This window comes from Rhinolophus hipposideros, assembly GCF_964194185.1.
Source record: "Rhinolophus hipposideros genome assembly, chromosome: 14".
Lineage (NCBI taxonomy): Eukaryota > Metazoa > Chordata > Mammalia > Chiroptera > Rhinolophidae > Rhinolophus > Rhinolophus hipposideros.
The window spans coordinates 19,472,824-19,493,038 of NC_138060.1; the positions used below are offsets into that span (position 1 = coordinate 19,472,824).

The 20,215-nt window shown below is 46.8% G+C and overlaps 1 protein-coding gene across 9 annotated transcripts in view; it reads right to left on the reverse strand.

Moving 5' to 3' along the window:
- The window catches only part of CACNA1D (calcium voltage-gated channel subunit alpha1 D), a 308,623-nt gene that overhangs the window by 57,744 nt on the left and 230,664 nt on the right, over positions 1–20,215 (reverse strand). For all 9 annotated transcript variants that reach the window (XM_081073050.1, XM_081073054.1, XM_081073051.1 and 6 more), the window contains 9 exons: positions 18,345–18,404; positions 15,266–15,372; positions 13,585–13,672; positions 12,835–12,942; positions 12,709–12,761; positions 11,127–11,273; positions 9,146–9,347; positions 6,943–7,101; positions 5,460–5,570 (listed from right to left, as the gene is read on the reverse strand). In XM_081073050.1, the coding sequence (XP_080929176.1) occupies positions 5,460–5,570; positions 6,943–7,101; positions 9,146–9,347; positions 11,127–11,273; positions 12,709–12,761; positions 12,835–12,942; positions 13,585–13,672; positions 15,266–15,372; positions 18,345–18,404 (1,035 nt within the window). The remainder of the gene's footprint in view (positions 1–5,459; positions 5,571–6,942; positions 7,102–9,145; positions 9,348–11,126; positions 11,274–12,708; positions 12,762–12,834; positions 12,943–13,584; positions 13,673–15,265; positions 15,373–18,344; positions 18,405–20,215) is intronic.

Here is a 20,215-nt window from a genome sequence, read left to right on the forward strand (position 1 = left end):
CGCATCCTACACCTAGATGTTTTTCCCCTCGTGACATATGATTCTGGGCTGGCAAAACTGAGGAAAGATGGGCCACTCAGAGGACTAGTGCTACTAATACGCCAGTCAAGCTTTTTGGAGATGAGAAAACGAGCTTGTGACAGGACATAAAGGAACACAGCGCTTCCTTCCTGGAGAAAATCACAGACCCAAAAAGTCAACTGGAGCAAGCGCTGCATGGGGTGCTGCTGTGACTGTAGGAACACAGCTTCTCTTTGAATGATCTGCACTGTCATGAATGGGTAGCAGAGAGTGGCTGGCTAGCAGCCCTGCGCAGGCTGTGCTCGGAGGGGCAGGGCCCGCCCTTTCCTTCGTGGATTTAATAGCAACTCAAAAGCTAAAGTGGGTGGTGATCCTTCCTCTCTTCTCTAGCGAGGAGCTGATGCCTTAATAACATCCACGGTCAGCAGTGACAGCCGGGCCTCTAGCATACACATCAGGCAGAAGACCTCATGCTCCTCCTCCTCTCCAGTCCAGGCCACGCCCACCGATGTGCTCTGCTGCTCCCATTACATCATTTACCTAAGGCCACGCCCACCACCTGTGCACTGGCTACCAGCCCCTCCCACCTACTGCGGACTTTACTCCTGAAGAGCTTCTCTCTGGCATTATCAGTATTCGCCTTTGGGTCATTCCCATCAGCTAACAAACTGTTGTCCAACGGGGCCATTCTGGCCCATGGCGCTGTATAAAATCACTTTAAACCAATACCATAGGGGCTAGACATTTGGAGTCCTGGAACTTTTGGGCAATCTCATCAACTCTCTCTCCAGAGAATCCCTCACAGTCAGAAAATCCTAGAGGGTTTTGCACTGAAGCCTGACACCCCTAACCCAGGCGACAGGAGGCTTGAGTTGGCACAGGTGGCTGGAATCACAGGCTCTAACCACGTGGCTCTCCTCGGTCCAAGGCAGGCAGAAAATGATAGCCCGCCTTTTCTTCCCACATCCTGTTTCCCTGTTTAGTAGCCTCCTTTGTAATAAAATCACTGTCAAGTGAGCATGACTCAGTCCCCACCCCTTCCACACCAAAGTCTAGTGTAACCAAAAGATTAGACATGGGCTCCTATAGAAAAATATATTTGTTTCTCATGCAATAGGTGTCCAGCACCAGAATTTCGTTGAAAGAGTAGCACAGTCAACTTTGTGTTTACAAAGGGAGCATGTGGAAGATGAATGGAGAGGAGCCGAGTCCAGAGGCAGGGAATTGGTTTAGCAGGGCTCATCTCTATCTCTCTCGGCCATTAACAACATTCTCCTGCAGCTGAATTCTGAGGCCAGGACCCCTCGAATGGAACCATCAGTCCCCACCAGCCCAGCCACAGTCAGCCCTTATATTTTGTCCAGCCCCACTTGCTTGAAAAGACCAAGCAGGTCAGCCACATGCAATAGTAACATCAATTACTCAGAAACAATCTGACTCCAGAAATTTAAAATCATAAACCAGGCTAATGTGGGCCTTGGGGCCAGCCAGCTCCATTGTTTCCAAGAACTCTATTCTATTTGCCTATTGATGTCTGTCTCCCACTCGGCTGCGGGTTCCTGGAAGCAGAGCCTGGCTCTCCAGCCAAAATATACCATAGGCTTGGCACACGTAGGGGGCAATGTTTGTGAAACAGCTACAAACAGGAAATAAGAAAAGCAGCCCTAGTCCAGGTTCTTTTAGCTGCCTGCAGTCTCTCTCATCTGAAGATCTGAAGAAGTCTATACAAATGAGCATCTTTTACTGTTGACAATGGCAGGTACATCACTTACCAGTTTCTGCCAGGGCTTGTTTGGGCAGTATTTGACTCAAGAGGTGGCCCATAGTGCCAACTTTTGGTAAAAACTGTAACTGTAAGCTTTCTAATGCACAGAAGCCTTTCCAAAGGTCAAGTGGGGGCTTAAAGGATAACATTCACTTTGGCCACTCTGCCCAAATAGTCTGTGATAGAAAAGCAGGTCTTATGCCAAGAGGCTGCACCTCCAGACTCGTCCGTTCATTCCTTTCTTCATTCCCCCAATCTTCACTGAGTAAGCAGCACATAGCAAGAACTGGATGAGACAAGGAAGACCCAGCCTGTGATCTTGAGCTACTCATCAGCTATTAGAGAGACACGGAGTAGTAATGATGACGCTAATGCACCAGAAGCATCTGACAGACACACATGTGCTGGGTCGGTGGGGACGGTGTCACAGAGAAGCTAACATTTCAGACAGGCCTTCAAAGCTAACAAGGAGGGGAAGACCTTCCAGACAGAAGCATGTGCCATGGAAAGGTCTAGCATGTTAACAGCTGAGGATGGGATGGGAAGAAGGAATGATAAAGAGAGAACAGCTGGAAATGAGGCAGAAATGTAAATGGACCAAGGTTTGGTGGAAGACTTTGAAATTCAACTAAGAAAAATATATGTGTTTCTCATGCAATAGGTGTCCAGCACCAGAATTTCATTGGAAGAGTAGCACAGTCAACTTTGTCTTTACAAAGGGAGCATGTGGAAGATGAATGGAGAGGAGCCGAGGCCAGAGGCAGGGAACTGGTTTAGCAGTGAGAGTAACTCAGAAAGGAGGAGGGCAGTCGAGATTTGGATGAGCTGATATGACACACTAAACACCTTGCTTGCTTTGCTCTAATCCTTTGGCTCTTTGGCTTCTCACCACCTCCCACTGCTACCTAACCAGTGCTCAAAACCACTCTTCCCACACAGTGAGCCTAGCTCCCCCACCAGGAAGCTCCCAGCTGTGCGTTTCCTACTTCTGTCTGCCCACCTCAGCCTTTCCTGCTTATGGAGGCTGAGTGGTCTCACCTGGTGGGTCCTGGGACCATGCCCCTCCTCATTCGCTCCCTCTCAGGATGCCCCATTTTTCAGTCAAGCTCTTTTATATAAAAGAAGTCCCCAGGGTCAGGTTTCGCAACTTGCTTTAACGCTTCCCCCTATAGCACCTTCTCGCCTATCAGGAAGAATTTTGTGCAGCTTCACTTTCTGTATTTGTATTACAAAACAGCTGCAACCCCTTCTCTCCTGACAGAGATGCTGACACATTCTCCTAGAAGGTGTGTCCCTCACTGGAGAGACTGTAGTCCCAAGGGACTCTGTCATAAAGTTCCTCACAGGAGACAAGGACTTTTCTGTGATGAGACTGCTGGGCTAGGTGTCCCAATCCTCTGTCCCTTGTGGCCATCTCCTCAGATTCTTCCCTCCGTAACCTTTACAACATGGTCCCTCAGCCCGACTCCCCCTCTCACTGGGAAGGAAGGCCCTCACCAACTTGTCAGAGAAAGCCCACTCGCCTATGGTTAACAATGAAGAGAAGACAAGAAGTGTTAGGGAGTGTTCTCAGAGGAGTTTTGCTTCTTGGCAAAGCCACTCCCCCGCACCTCTAGGCACACTGCAGCATAAATTCTCTCTCCCCGGCTTCGGTGAACATGCGAAAGTGCTCCCCAAGCACCGAGAGGCTGCAATTGCTGTTATAAAACGTCTCTCAGTTGTAATCTGAGGTTGTTTGATGCTAAGGAAATATCTTGCTGAGTAAAATTACAAAGCAGCACAATTTCTAGCGGAAATCACTCATTTTAAAACTCTGATCAATCAGTACTGATTATAAATTAGCTACTTATTGTTCCTTGGTATCTCCAGTCTGTTCACACACCACTCAAGTCTCCTCCTGAGTTTGGTATCAGTGGTTTACTGGGCAGAGTAGCATGCAACAAGCCATTGGTGCAATGGCCTGCTACCAGAGGGTGCACTCACCTACCTCCCTCTCTCTCTCTCTCTCTCTCTCTCTCTCTCTCTCTCTCTCTCTCACACACACACACACACACACACACACACACACATGCCATGGGCAAGTGGGCCTTCTCTTCAGCCTAGAACAAGCTTTCAAAAACTTCAAAGCTTAATCACCAGGCAAGGGAAGACATGGCAAGGGGATCTAGGAAATGCTCCGGAGATAACGTTCCGCATTCCCTTTTTCAAGCACTTTTGATCTTCTTTGCAAACTTTTCCATCAGTCCAGACAAATATTATTCAAAGAAGTAAAGGTGAGCGGGAAGCAAACCAAAATCTCCAAAGGGTATTAAGATGAGTTTGGAAGAAGAGGAAATGTTTATATATGTAGATATGGACAAGTCACAGTAGATAACCTCTGGCCATGCATACACTGCCAAATTTGACGGCACTGCAATCACCCCAATTGGTCACTTACAAGTGTCCTTTCTTTTGGGTCCACAAAGAGCTGGTAGAAATTGCACAGAAATTTATTTAAATTGAAGAAAGGAACAGTTTTGAGTTAGAATTCCACGTAAGTATGGTGTATGTGAAATCATCATTTCATAATTCAAGTTTTACATTAGTGTTGTCAGATACCACACACACAGACGAACATATTTACTGGGTCACTGAACTCTGTGATTCTCTCACTCTGATAGTTGCTGGAAAAGAACTAGCAACTGGAGAAGAAACTAAGGGTCAAATGTCCCACAGCTCAGCCAGAATTTCCTCTGTCTAGGGTTTCAGAACAAGGGAACATCGTTAGTTGAAGATGGCGGTGGGGGCGGGGGTCGTGGTCATAGTAACAGAACTGACACATCTACAGCATGGTAGTACTTGCCAGGCACTCGTTTAAGCATGGCACCCTCCTCACAAGTACTCTATGAAACAGGACTATTAGAGTCCTCATTTTACAAATGAGGAAATTGAGGCACAGAGCAATTAAGCACTTGCTTGATTAGCTAGAGAAGAGTGGGGAATCTGAACCCAGAACCGTGCGTGCTCTTCAACACTCTACTATCTGTCTCTTACACTACAGACATTGACAGTTGTGGAAATGGACTCCCTTCCTTCCGAAGGAGACACAATATGCTGAGTAGTCCAACAGAGTTGAATGCATTTCCTGTCTTGTTTTGTCCTAAAGTGAAATTTTTCTAAATTAAATTTAAAAACTAGTATGGCTACGAGAGGTCTGCAGCTGGTTGAACTTTCCACAAAAGGTGGAAAAAGGATGCAGCAGCCCAATAACAAATAAAACCAGTGCCTTTATTCTGGAAATCTAAACATAAAATGAGGGCCAAATTCTTTGTGATGTGTTATGTTAAAACAATTTCTCTAATGCTCAAATAATAAGCAAATTTCCCTGAGACAGCATGATCGATGCTATTCTAGAAACAAAACCAGGTTTCAAAACAATCTCTGTTCTACAAATTCCCGATTCTCTCCTCTCTTCTTCTTTTTCTCAGAATTGTTTTTATGAGGTTTTGTTTTTGAAGATTTCTTTTCCCATATGTACATAGATGCCCTAATCAGATTTTAATGTTCTCAGGTGATAACCCAGTTAGCGGCCAGAACGATTCAACATAATTCAGTAACACAAGGCTGACAGGAAGCTGGTGCTTCTCTGGGGTGATTCAGCAACAGCCTTTGAAAAGTGGATTCAGCAACTCACCTTAGGTTTAAACGCAATGACTTTCAACACCATCTCGACGGTGAAGACCCCAGTGAAGACCATGTTCAGAATGTCCATGGCATCGTTAAACATCTTGGACTGCTCATAGTGCTGTGGATGGAGACAGATGCGCCGTTCTCAGAGGCCCATTCAGGCCCGCAAAATGAGGCCCCAGCCCTCTACTCCCTGCAGGTCCACCCCTTACTTGGGCACAGAGCAACCCCCACCATCCAGAACCTTCTCCCAGGGACTCCACTGGCACTACGAGGTCATAAGGTCTTGACAAGACGCGTGTGACTGGATAAAGAAGGGGAAAGACATCCATTTCCTCTGCTCAGGATAAAAGGAACCCACCCCTTCTTCCGGCAGGGCCTTGACCCAGGCACAATGCAGAACCCACCCAAACATCTATGTACAAAGGCAGGATTTGGTTAGGGACGAACTTTATGCCATTTAGTTCTATGTTCAATTATAGGCAGCATGACCTTCACTTTACTCTTTTCCCTACATCAGCATATGGTCTTTCCCATGCATAAAGAATTCTTAAATTTAAGGAAAGTGCCATAACATGTATCCTTGGCTGTCTTTAGACCCATTTTCCGGGCAGCACTGGGAGTTGGTTTGATTTGCTCAAGTTCTTAAAGTTCATGTGAAAACTGAATCTCGTCCTTGATCTTTTCTTTTTGTCTTAGTGCAACTCGATAACATAATTGCTGGAAAGGCTCACTGTTACTTATGTTCCATTATATTACGTTATAAATACCATTAACACTGTTAATACACTGTAATCCAACTTGGCCAACTGAACTGAGTTGCACTCCTTGCCTCCAGCGTGAACAAGGAATAGCTGTCATTCAGGTCAAACTCAGTCCTCCATGAACTGGAAGATTCCCCACTGCCATACTGGGAGCTCCCTGAGGACAGGAATGTGACTCTCATGTTGTTTTTCAACATTGCGTGTTTACTCTGGGACAGGCCTAGAAGAAAGTGCCTGACATAAATTATCTAGCATAAGCTTTATTTCTGAGGTAGATATGAGAGGTTTCCCATTTTATCAACAAAGAAAGAAGGCTCAGGGGATTTAAATAACTTTCCCAAGGTCGCCAGCTGCTAAGGAGTAAAGTCAGAATTGAAACTCTGTCTGTCCAACTCTACACAGACAGAGCTTTGGTCCTCACCCACTCACTGGCCACAGAAGGCCCACGGTGAAGGTTTATAGAATTGAGTGCCACGCTTAGGCTCTATAAAATGTTACCTATGGTCACACTGTACAGACAGTCTCTTAATCAAAAGAGTGATCTTAAACTCCTAACATGACAGCTGTTAGCCAAGAATGGGACGCTGGCCAAACTACAGCTCAGACTCATAAGAAAATCAAGCCCATCCTCTTGGGAAGGGTGGCCCTCCACCCTCAGACTTTGGGGCCTGGGACTGTGTAGAAGGCCTAGACATGATCCCCATCTCCACGTGTCTCCGTTTTTACCTGCATGGCCAAGCAGAGTGTGTTGAGCATGATGAGGACAAACATCATGTATTCGAAAGGCGAGGAGTTCACCACGTACCAGAACTTGTACTGGTAGGGGTTTTTGGGGATGTATCTCCGCAAAGGACGTGCTTTCAAGGCGTATTCAACACACTGACGCTGCAACGGCAGAAAAGAGCAATGAGGGGTCCAGAGCACATCTACAGAAGGAGGATGCAGTTCTCCCCTGCCCTGAAAGAGCCGACACAGCACCTGCTGAGAGGGACCAGGACGCTCGGGAAAACTCCTGGACGACCCCCAGGGACACCACTCTGCATCACTGACAAAGGGGCCCTAGCTCCATCACCTCTTCTGACCGTCACAGCAACCTGGGGGGTAAGCCGATCCCCTCTTTTTCTCCTTACAACACTGAGTCCAGAGCTGTGCACTGCACGCCTGAGGTCCCACAGCCCACAAGCAGAGTCAGGAGGCCTTGCCCCAAGTCTTCTCCCTGCCTTCCCTCTCTGCTGGCGGATTACATCTGTACTACCCATGCCGTCCTCCAGGAAAGGAAACCATGTCATGAGAGGCACAGAAATCCTCAAGAACCAGGGGGGCTGTGTTCACTGCCCAAGACTGGAGCCCCGTGGCTGCTGCAGGATGGACCCTCTCAAGACACTGCTCAGCAGCCAGAGTGTGTTAACTCTAAGTGTCTAAAGGTTAGCTAGCTATGTGTCTAGCTAGGAGCTTTTGAGACTCGGGAGCTGGTTGTGTCCTGGGACCTGTGGGTCGGTAATGATAGCCAGAGCACTGTCCTTCCCATTCACTGTGGAGCTGAGACTGTTCCACCCTTTGCAAGAAGCCCTGAGGGAGGCTCCTGGCCTGAGAGCTCTGCATCAAGCCCTGCTTGCTCTTAGGCCCGGACCTCCACCCATTCTTCTGCCCGGACTTTGGGTTCTGACCTCACACAGGTTCTCTCTGTCTAGGAGCTGGTCCTGCTGTGACCTCACACAGACCGCAGGGACCCCTGTTCTGAACCTTTTCTGTACCTCAGTTAAGCTCTGGTGCTGCCTGGCTAGCCTGGGCCTTGTCCTGACACTTCTTCCTTGTAGGGGTGAAGAGCTGGGCCAGGCCTCCCTCTCACTGTCACTGGTGGAATCTGAAGGGATTCCCTGAGAACTCAAAGCAACATCTTCCTAACAAACCAAGCCAGGACTGCTTTCATTTCCCCCACAAGTGGTATGGCTGCAGCCCAAGACAGACTGACTCACCACACCACTTCCCCCAGGAAGCCCAGGCTGGCAGATGACTCTTGCTCACTCATCATCAAACAGATGCTATCGATAGAGGACCTGGGGGAAACTCCCAGAGCAGAACCTCGATCTCACAATCTTGTAGGGCTGAAAGGGACCTCTAGGCGTAACTCCTTAATGCCCTCAATTTAGAGACAAGGGAACGAGCCCAGACAGGAGCGGGGACACACCCACAGCCACAGCTGGTGCAGGTAGGACAGCATCATCCCTCGCATCATCACACAACAGAACCAAAGCCCCGGCTTCTATCAGACTAGATGAAACAAGATGCTAGATAAAGAGAGAATGATGCCAGTGCAATCTTAGTCCCAAGTTTAAAGTTAGTGACTTTCCCTGTGGTGTGACAGCATACTTCCTCCTAAGTCAGCAGTCCTCAACCAGGGGACACTTGGCAGTGACTGGAGATGCTTTCGGTTGTCACCAAAAAAGTAAGGGGAGTGCTACTGGAATCTAGTGAGAAGAGGCCAGGGACGCTGCTCAACATCCTACAAAACACCACAAGAATTACCCAGGCTGAAATGTCAAGAGTGCTGAGGCTGAGGAGATAAAAGAACATCTGTCATTAGGGACTCCGGGAGCCTCACTGGGTGCCCTCTGGCCCTTGGGCACACCACTCTACAAGATTCTGAGTTGCCCTGGGTCATGACCACAGAAGGCGGCCCAAGCACCTCTCTGACTGCTCCCCCACAGGTCTGGGGGTGGGTTCCACAATGACAAAGTCAAATCTATATCTTGGAACCTAACTTTCAACAGCGATGACTCCAATTGGCCACAGGTATGCTCTGAACAGGGCCCGAGCCCCAGGGCCAGACACAGGTGTCGCCCTTCTCTGTGCATGGGGCAGCCATCAAAAGAGAAGCCATTCCTCTCCTGCTTGAGGGACGGAAGCCCAAACAGTGTGTGACTTTAACCTGATTTTTGTCCAGCTCACAGTTCTTATACTCTTTCTCTCCCTGCTCCTGGAAGGTGACAATGACGAAACCCACGAAGATATTCATCATGAAGAAAGCGACGATGATGATGTAGATGATGAAAAAGATGGAGATCTCCACGCGGTAGTTGTAGATGGGGCCGACATTCTCTCCATTTGAGTCGATGGCTTTGTACAGCAACCTGGAGAGCAGAAATACCAAGTGAGCACTGCCCATCCCTCTCAGCCCAGGCCGCCTAGCCCCACTGCCTTCCCGGCATGTCCCTCTTCTGAATGCCACCGTGGGCACTGGCTATCAGATCTCTCACTGGAGCCCCACCCAAGGCCCCTGGACATAGTAGGGCTACAGGCAGCCCAGAACCTATGTAGGGAGCAACTGGGATATATGTGTTCATTGATGTTTTGACAACTGAAGAAGAAAAAGATTTCACAAATACTCAACAAACAGAAAAGAGGAAGAACGTCTCATGTTAGACACTGGCAGAATTGAAAACTGTATACACAACAACAAAGACAACAGCGAGCAAGCAGGGATTTCCAAAGAACTCAGAGAGCTTCTCTAAAATGAAATATGCACTGAAATTAAATATATGCCCAGTAAAACTCAACAGGAAGAGGAGAAATTACTGTAAAACCCTCAAGTAAAATTCACCCTCATTCTGAGGCAGATTCATCACGTCCAGGGCACCCACCCCCTGCATGCACTGTGCCACACACGTTCACATTCCTCTGGAAAGGCAGACATCACTGTCATCCTCAGAGAGGGATCTAAGTGCCCAAGGTCACCCTGCTCAGAGCCAGAGCCAGGAGCTGAGGCCGGCTCCTCTGAGCCCCAAGCCCCAAGTTTGTTCATTTCCCCTCGGCTGCCACCCTGATTTGCTAATGCACAGTGTTCAAAACCTGAGACTCAAAACTTCTGTGGAGTGAAGGATCTTACTCCATGCCTCTTTCCCCGTCAGAACCAATTCCATAATGAACAAGCCCCACCTAACCGTCCTTTACCAACAGCAACTCCTATAAAGATATACGACTCTCCCATGCATCCAGAGGGTTCTGCCAGCCTGAGAAGGCCAGCCTAGCCACCTTTTACAGATCCTCTGGGCATGGGAACTTGACATGCCAGACCCGATCTACGTATATGTGCTCTGGGGGCAGGAGCTAAAGGTGGTGGAGCACCAGAGAACAGCAAAGATACAACAGACCCTCCTTTTGTATTCTACCTCCTTCCTTCTTTCCATTTTTCTTACTTTACCTGTAAAAATTCAAGCCAGGATCCTATTCTGCCCATCTCTGACACGCCAGACCCTCCCCTCTGGATTCACTGCGTGACGCGCTAATTAGATTTGGGCCCTGAATGGAGGAAGTATGTTGAGATAACTGTTTTTTCCACAGTGCCTAACATAGCATGTTGCTGGGAGCTGGTATCAAAAGCACATTTTATGAATGAGAAGTGTGTGTGTCAGGGAAAGACATGGCACAATACCAGCCATCGTGCCTGGAACATATTAGCACTAGGAATGAGTGGATGGATGGATGGATGGATGGATGGATGGATGGATGGATGGATGGTTTGGGACACTGCCAAGACCCTCTTTAATGTAATGGCAGCTTTATTGACGAGGCTACCAATGGGAGTTGGCACGACAAATGGCTCTGAGGGCTGTTCCCATCCAGAGATGCTCCCCAGGAGCATCTCAGAACCCCCTGGGATCTATGCCATCCCTGCTTCCCAAATCCGAGAGTCCTGTCAGCTGGCCACAGAGGTTAATCATTTGCCTAAGCAGACAGAGGAGCCCTATGGGCCAAGAAGTGATTGACAAGAGGCCCCAAGTTTAAACGTCTTAAGAAAAGCCTGACTCGGTGGAGAAAAAAGCAGGACTCACTCCAGAAGAGATGGCTCGGCCTCCAGTGCCCCAAAGCAAGGAGGAGCCTCCCTGAAGCCGTCCGCCCTCTATACTTACTCAGGCCAGCCTTCAAAAGTGGAGACCGTGAAAAGCGCCATCATAGCAGAAAGGACATTGTCAAAATTGAAATCGCTATTCTGCCAGATCCTCTCACGGACTACAGGGCTATCAACATCCCCATCCTTGTAGAGAATGAAAAGCCCCCTGGAGAGGAAAAGAAATGTGAGTCATCATGGCTTGACGTGACATCAGCCACGGCTGCCCCATCCCACACCGCTAGGCACAGTCACGCTCGGCCAAGTCACAGATCTGAGCACTGCATAGTCGGTGTTTCTCTTTTGTTGTCCTGCATTTAATTTACTCTCCAGTTCAAATAACCATTGAGCAACTATAGAGTAATGAGTATTCATTCTCCAGAGCAACTAGGCAGACACCCGGCATATGCCTGATAGCAAATGAAAATACCAAACAATAAACATCTCTCATATACAATGGGCTCAACGTATACATTGAAGAATCAAACGCTTTGGCCGCGGAGAATTCCGTAAGTTCTGGGAAATAAGCCAAGGTGTCCTCTTATCTGCACTTTAGTTTTAATCAAATTCCTTCTCTTTATACTAACAATATTCCTAGTTTTCTTTCCAGAGAACTCTGTAATTTCTGGCACGTAATATTTCTCCTAGAATTTTATTTTGGGAAGGCGCCCAATGTCTTTATTTCACAGGTGAGGAAGCAAAGGCTTGAAGATGGCAGAGGAGGTATTTTCACTACGCTGCTACTGTGCTTCTCAACTCCAGGGGGCGCCCTCTAGCCCACAGCCCACCTGCATGGCGCCCCTGGAGGTGCAGAAACCACAAGTCACCTCGCAGCTGGTGCTCTATGACCACACCTTTGGATGAAAAGAAACCCCAAACCCACATAAGCAGCGGCAGCACCAGCAGCCAGACCTCAGTGACATCTCAAACGGATGGGGAAACATGGACTTCTGCAGTCTTAGAACTGTAGGCAATGGCTCCAGGTCTGCCTTTGCATTCTTCTGGACAGCTTGGGATAAGAGGCATAAGTGTTTCCCACCTTCTCTCTCCTCTGCCCGTTCTTGTGAATGCAAACATGGCCAAAATGTGGGTGACGGGAGCCAGAGGAAAGAAGCAGTCTGAAAAACCTGTCAGAAGAGGGGAGCCAGCACCTGAACACATGAGAGCTGAGGTTCGAGTTCTGGTTTGGGGAAAAATCGTCCCGTGGCAGTAGGGTGAGCTTTCTGGGGCATTTCATATTTGTTATTTTAGGATTTTGTGGGTTTTTTCCCCTCCAGTTTACAGATCCTATCCCAAACATCAAAAATCATGTATCTATTCTTTGGGGGTGATGAACAGCTTTGGAACTCGATAGAGGTGGGTGTTGCCCCCACCCCATGACTGTACTAAATGCCACTGAATTGCATAGTTTAAAATGGTTCATTTTCTGTTATGTGAATTTCCCCTCCAATGAAAGCAGAACAAACACCCTCAATCTCTCCAGCCGTGAGCTGAGCACATGGGCCTCTTGTGGTCTGAGGCTTCTGAGACGCCAGCCCAAGTAAATCCTTGAAGTCTTCTATTTGTTCTTCCAAACTGCCCACTCCTGTGTTCAGGACACTCACCTGCATTCTTCAGGGTTACTTTTGGCTTCATCTGTGCAGCGATAGAACTTGCCCTGGGTACAAAACAGACAGACAGTCAAATGCAGGCTTCTCCCAGAAGAGACGCTCCCAGGCGCGTCCCTGTACCTTGAACAACTGGACCCCGATGCAGGCAAACATGAACTGGAGAAGGGTGGTGACGATCATGATGTTGCCAATTGTCCGGATGGCCACAAAGACGCACTGGACGACGTGCTGGGGAGAGGGCAGCAGGGAGAGGATGGACGGTTATTACTTGCCTTTGCTGTCTTCGCCACAGAGACAGCTAATGCAAACCAAGATTTTTTTACATTTCGATACGATTGTATCACTTTGTGATGCTTTGTTTTTCAGGTACTTATGTGCAGGGTGTTACCCTTAGTACTGGGAGGGGTACCCCACAAGTGGGCCCCTCCTTTGTTTCCTCCAAAGCAGTTAGTTTAGTTAGAAGAAATGCCACAGAATGCAGCACTGCCTGGCACACAGGCTTACAGGGTCTCCCATCCCATAAAAGGATTTAGGAAAATGCAAATGCTCTCGCCTTTTACATAACCTGCATGAAAATAGATTTAAAGAATAAAGTAAACAGTATTAATAATGAAAAAAAGTAATAAGTGAACAGTAATCACATTAAAGAAAATATCTTAAATGAACAAAAATAAAGAAAACGATAATAGTTAAAAATGCTATCAGTACTTGGCAGAGGTAGATACATAGAAAATAGGTAGAAATGTCTTTTTCAAACATATACCCCACTTTAAAATCCGTCGGATGTCAGCCTAGCTCTGGCCCAGAAAAGTCAGTAATTACAGTGAACCACAGCAAAGCAAGCCCAGCCTGGAGGAGAGAAGCCCAAACCTTAAGTCCTTTCGCTCTGTTGATTGCCCTAAGTGGCCTCAGGACCCTTAAGACCCTCAGAATCTTCACAACAGAGATGGCACTGGATCTAAGGAAAAGAGCAGAGGGAGGAAAGAAAGCAGAGTGTATTACACATGGATAAAATACTTTGGATATTATTTCATTTGGCTCTCCCTTTACTGCCACTACGCAACGTGGTGGGACCCATGTGAGCTGAGCTAACCTCTCCCCATGATGCAGACTCATGGGTCTTCTCTGTCCAGGCCACACCCACGCACCTCCTCAGCCAGGCCTACTGGCACTCCCTGAGGCCAACTTAGGTGCACAGCTAACCATGGCAGAGACGAGATTTAGGAATTGACTTTGTTCTTTTCACTTGATGTATACACTAGGTAGACTGGCTTTGAGGCTTCGGTTTCATTTGTTTGGCTTTGTTTTCTAAATTTGTAGCCCTGCTGCAATGCTTTGGCACTGGGCTTCTCTGGCCTTCAACAAGTCCACTGTTTGGTGGGCAATCACAGCCCTGTGTGACAGGTATGACAAGAGAGGTGACGCAGCTGGGGGAGCACCACCATGGGGATCCTGGGAAGGACCCCCAGGGAAGTGATATCCAGCTGAGTCTGGGGGGAGTGGCAGTTGGCTAGACAACGGGGAAGGTGCTGCAGGCCCAGGGAGCAGCAAGTAGGCCGGTCCTGGATGAGAGTCCAGCTCATTTAGCACGGCAGGTAGTTGGGTGTGGCCAGAGCACAGGCTTGGAAACAGTGGGCAAGGGCTGCAGCTGCAGAGGGCAGGTGCAGCTTGGAGTTTATAGGAGTGGCAAAGCTACTGGTGGGAATGTCCTTCCAAGCTGCCGCTACATGGCTTCCCCCCTCGCCCCCAGGCGGTGGTGGGAGATGAAGAGGACCGCTACCACAGGGGGCTGTTATACGCAGCAGTCTTTGGTCTTCTGAGGGAGACAGAGCTTCCCCATTCACCTTTAGTGTAGAGGTGTGCGTGCATGCTTTCATATGGGGGTACTGATGGCCAGCACCCGAGCAGTGGTACTTGTAAGTCAGCAGGAAAGCAAGGCCACCCCTGGATGCTCCCACTGGAGCTTCAGACCCCTGGGTACAGCAGGCAGGCAGCATGCAGCCTGAGCTGTTCCCTACAGAAAGCCCTAAATGCCATGGAAAGGATCTAGGGCCCTGACCTGCAGTCTAAGCTCCCTTCCAGATGAAAGATGTAAAGGCCCAAAGAAAAGGGTCATAGAGCTGGTATATCCTGGTGATCAAGGGAAGCCTTCACTGTCTAAGCTGGAAGGGCCCCAACAAGCCACCTGTTCCTACCCGCTCCTGTACTGATGGGGAACTGAGGCCCTAGGAGAGGAGGCCCTCAAGGCCCTGGGACCAGCCCCCGGGGGGAAGCAGTACTAGAATCTGGCTTCTTTCACCCTCTGTTGAAAGCAAGTATCACAGAAAGTAATAAGCCCAACCTAGTAACGGGCAAGAAAAGAAAGAGAAACACAAGAACACAGTAATTATCCCAGTGCTTTCTGGCATGGGCATAAATAAAGCTTTTCCACATTAACTAAATGTAATCATTAAATGATGTCTAGCCTTTATGAATTATGTAAAATTCCTCATGTAAACCATCCTGCCCAACAGTCCTGTGTGTACACACACCCGTACCCCAGTAGACTTACTGGATCCCAAATGACACCAGAGACACCCCAACAACCAGCATATCCAGCAGATTGAAGTAGTTCCTGCAGAAGGCCCCTTTGTGGAGGAAAGCTCCAAAAGTCGTCATCTATAAGCAGAACCATGGGTGAATTTACTGTGATTTCTCTCCAGAAGAAAAGAAACCTGGGCTCTTTACAAAATCTTGAGGAAAGTATGACTATTAACAAGTGTGTTAGGAAACCAGAAATGTAAACCAACAGGGCTGAGCAATTGCATAATTTGCTCAAAAATTGATAAAGGGCAGCTGATTGGGGGCACATTTAAAAAGAAGAGAACAATTCAGTCTTTAGTACAGCGACAACAAATTGCAAATATGAATACATTGTTGGCATGTCCACAGAGCCTGTCTCAGGATAGAGTCCACATGGACCATCCTCATGAGGCAGAAACTGCTGCCCAGACAACTTAGCTTCCCCTAAAAATGCTGGCTCTGGCCCCTCTGAGACCCCAGGAGAGCTTGCATTGTCCGAGTCCAGGGGGCTAGAAAAAGTGATGGAGCCCAGTGCTCACGGGCTCTGTCTAAATGGCATTTTCTTAGGTAGGCTCCTTACTGCTGCTGATGGTCCTTCACAATACATCCATTTTAAAGAACTCTTCCAAGTCCAGTTACTCTAGTGCAGGCGAGGTGTGGCTAGGAAGCTGTCCCACACGTCTGTCTCGCTTGGATCAGTCTCGCTGCTCTCTAGTGCCATCCATGTGTACCCAGAGCCCACTCTGAGTGCCCCAGTGAGTTTCCCACTGACGATGGGAAAGGAGTTTAGTGAGGAATTTCCCCAGAGGGGGAAAAAGCAAAATACACAGAATTCACTGTTAACATTAAAAAAAAAAAAAAAAAAAAGTGGAGGAAGGCTCAGATAAGAATAGGAGCTCAGATAAGAATAGGAGAGGAAAGGCAGAATGGGGAACTAATAAAATTAGATCATATAAAATTGCCAATACTCAACCTTTTATGACCTACAAAACTGGCAATGTCACATGTACCAAATAACCAAAAAGCCTTCCAAATCTTCCCAGGGCCACGAGGAACCACCATTTCAAATGTCCCATGCTTCTTGGCGAATCTCCATTTCCTGAATCCTCTTGTTTTAGCTTATATTCAACTTTCTAAAATACTTTCAAAATGAAGAAGGACTTGGAAGATTTAAGTCACTGAATATACAGAAATTGAAAAGCAATAATTCTTTTTCTTTTAAATAAACCTGTATCTTATTTGCCCCAAAGCCTGAAAGTAACTACCATGTTTGCCCAAAAATAACTCCTAGCCAGACAATCAGCCCTAATGCGTCCTTTGGAGCAAAAATTAATATAAGACCCAGTCTTATTTTACTATAAGACCATGTATAATATAATATAATATAATATAATATAATATAATATAATACTGGGTATAATATAATATAATACCGGGTATAATATAATATAATACAATACAACACAATACAATAGAATACCAGGTCTTATATTAATTTTTGCTCCAAAAGACGTATTGGAGCTAATTGTCTGGCTAGGTCTTATTTTCGGGGAAACACGGTATATTCAACAACTAAAACGTGGAAAGTAAAATAAAACCTCAATTAACCAGGTGAACAGATTAAGTAGAACATTTCTCCATTCAGTTTGAGGAAGAGAAGGAAAATTACAAAAAACAGCTCGGGATCAAGCAGAGGCTGGGTGTCTGTCCTTGCCCCCCACGCCCAGTGCCTTCTGCATCCGTGCACCTCACCATGAAGACCATTGTTAGAATCTGCTCACTACCCGGGCACAGATCTGACGCAGGACAGAACTGTCAATCAAATGCACTGGCTTCAAGGCAGGAAAATGAACTCAAATTTTTAGAAGGTTTTTCACAAACGTTTACACAGAGGTTGGTTGGTTAGTTGGTGTTACGCTAATGTTTTCATTACATCGTCGTCATCATCATCATCATCATCATTGAAAGAAAATAAATACCCCATTCCCTAGCAACGGTAACTGAGGTTTCATTTCATAGAAGATTTTGTAAAGAGCCCAAGTTACACAGTAGCCTAACATAAAATACATTTTTTTCCTTGAGATGCACACATAAAAAACTCAAAATGGTTTAAAGAAAATGATGGTTGAAAGTCCTCATTTCCCAGCTGATCTCCCCACTAGGAGATGGTTGCTCTGACAGTTGTCACAGGGATTGTGTCCAGTATGACAATAACCCACACCACTTAGCAAGTCTAGAGGTTCTTGGTTTCTGCTGTTGGTCTCCAGACCTCTGGGTACATAAGGAATGAGCTCACCCCAGACTGGCCTTTAACTTCATCATCAGTACACAAACCACAGGCAGCGATGGTCCCTGTGAGCTCAAGCACGGGCAATACATTTAGGGTGCCCTGTCTAAAGGGTGTTCTTTTTGTTTGTGTAAATGTAAGCCCATCCAGTAAAACGGATATAAAATATTTTAGCACAAATAGATCCAAATTATCTTGAAAATCCTGTTGCAAGAAAATAGTGTGCTACCATTTTAGGCTCCTGAAACATAATTTAGTCAAAGAAATGAGAAGAGATACATTCCCTTCATAGGATAAGTGCTTTCCCCCACGTTGACGTCAGGAAGGGTGGAAGAAAGTTCACACAGTGATGTATCTGTTATCAATTGACATATTTCAGAGGATATATGAAAAAGAGCAAAACAATTTCCAATCACTATTATGAAGCCAAAGTAGCTCCTACATGCATCAAAGGTTAAAAAGGAACAGCAAAAACAAGTTGAACAGTCTCAGAAAAAACTCCTTTGGTTTAAAAAAGAAAAAAGTGTAAGCTTGATCACAGAAGACAAAAAACAAAAATCATCAAAAGCACTTCACGCTGCTTTGCTGTGTGTTACATGCAGGAGCAGGCTCCTTAAACACACCGCTGTGGAACCTGTTACCTTCAAACCGATCTCAAATGCAAAAACAGCAGTGAAGACATAATCTGCATAACCTAGCATCTGGAACGCAAACAAAGAATTGCAACTATTATTGCTACAGCTGCTTTAGAGTATGTGAGGATCAATGAAAAAGCCATTACCTTTAACAGGATTTCAACAGTAAAGATGGCTGTGAAAGCATAGTCAAAGTAACCCAGTATCTGAAAGGTACAACAATGAAATGAGAAAAGGCATCTGGACAAGCTCCAAAGCCACACGCCCATGGGTTGAACTCCCCCATCCCATGCTGTCAGAGACCCATCCTCCCGGGATACGCTTGCCACCCTGGGTAAGTGCAGAGATGCTCATAAATGCACCACCTGGTCCAATGACAGCTCATCTTTATGATCAACAAAGAGCACTTGGAAATACTTACCTGCTTTAACCACTCATGCTGACTCTTTCCAGTCTCACGTCTTAGACAGAGACTCATTTCTGAAAGTGCTTTATTGATAACCTTTTCTCATCAGAGCACCACACTGACAAATTACTTGTGGCATCAGATAAATTAGAGTCTTACACACATTTTGAATTTTTAACTGCATTTTTGACTGAATGAAATATGTTGCCATCCAGCTGAACTTCAGAGTGGTGGAGAAATGTAAAAAATGACGTAAGTGCCATTAAATGGGGCCAGAAGCTTTCACATGTCCCCTCTAATTCTAGCCCATGTAATCAGGGAGTAAACACCTTTGCCCCACTAATGTGTGGGGCTGGATAAGTCCTTAAGGAAGAGTTTCACTTACCATCTTGCTCTGTATCTAACACCGCTCACTCCCAACTCTGTGTTTTTTGTTTCTTTTTTTTTTTTTTTTTAAACCTCACTGGGCCCACTCAAAGAACAGACTGACCTGGCCTTTGAATTATCAGATCAGGCTACTTTGTCTGTATTCCTGAAAATACGGTCTACTCTCCAACTGAGTCCTGCTCACCGGCTCTGGGGCTCTGCCTCTTCTCAAAGCCATAGAGGCAGGAGGGCCAGAAGCAAGAAGTCTGACCACCACTCAACTAAGGCTGCTTACAATGACCCTCAACCACAAAGATGGCAGCCGAGACTGCCAGCAGAAGAAGCCATCTTGGCTGCTTATTGTCATTACGACTGTGCTTTATAGTTTGAAAAAACTGAAGAAATCAGAGCAGAAGGGACAGTGGAGACCACCGGACCGACTCCTTTCATTAGCAGATGAGAAGATGCTGGCAAGCACGTAAGAGGCACCTGCTCAGGTCACAGAGCCAGTCATGGCACTGCTGAGCAAGGAGCTAGGCAGTGGAATGCTAGTCAGGAGCCATGGGCCTTGCTGTTTAAGTGTGGGGTCCACCCCAGGGGTCCTTCACTGCTCTATTCCAAGGTGAGGAGCTCTGCTTCAAAGGCCAGCTCTCCTCAGGTGAAGTTCCCTCTTCAGAAGGTATTCGTTATCCAAACTGCTTCCATTTTTGGATTTATAAGTTTTGCTGAACTTTTCTGTGTTTCCGGCCAGGCAATGCAAGGTATTTCCAGTACACTACAGGCCTCTGCCCATCCTCATTTCCTCCATGGTCACAGAAGGACAGGTACTGTTGAAAGTACCTGGGTGGCCAAGAAGGACACTGCTGCCCAGAAGCCAACAACTCAACCTGGGCTGGGGGGGGTCAAAGCTCTTAGATTCAAGTTGTTTTTTTCCTCATCCAGCCTCCATCCTGTTTTTCACTAATAACTCAGCTAAGATTAAAGAAAAAAAAAGCAAAATGCAAGAGAACACACTGCATTATTCCAGTGACATGTAGTCGAACACATAGACATGAAGGGGAATGGAGGCGGTTCGGGGCTGAGGGAGGGGCAATGGGGAGTTCAAGGGACATAAAGTTTCAGGCACAGGAAATAAATAAGTTCTGGAGATCTGCCATACAGCATGGTACCTATCGTTACGAATACTGTGTTATACACTTAACAATTTGTTAAGAGGGTAGATCTCATGTTAAGTGTGCTTACCAC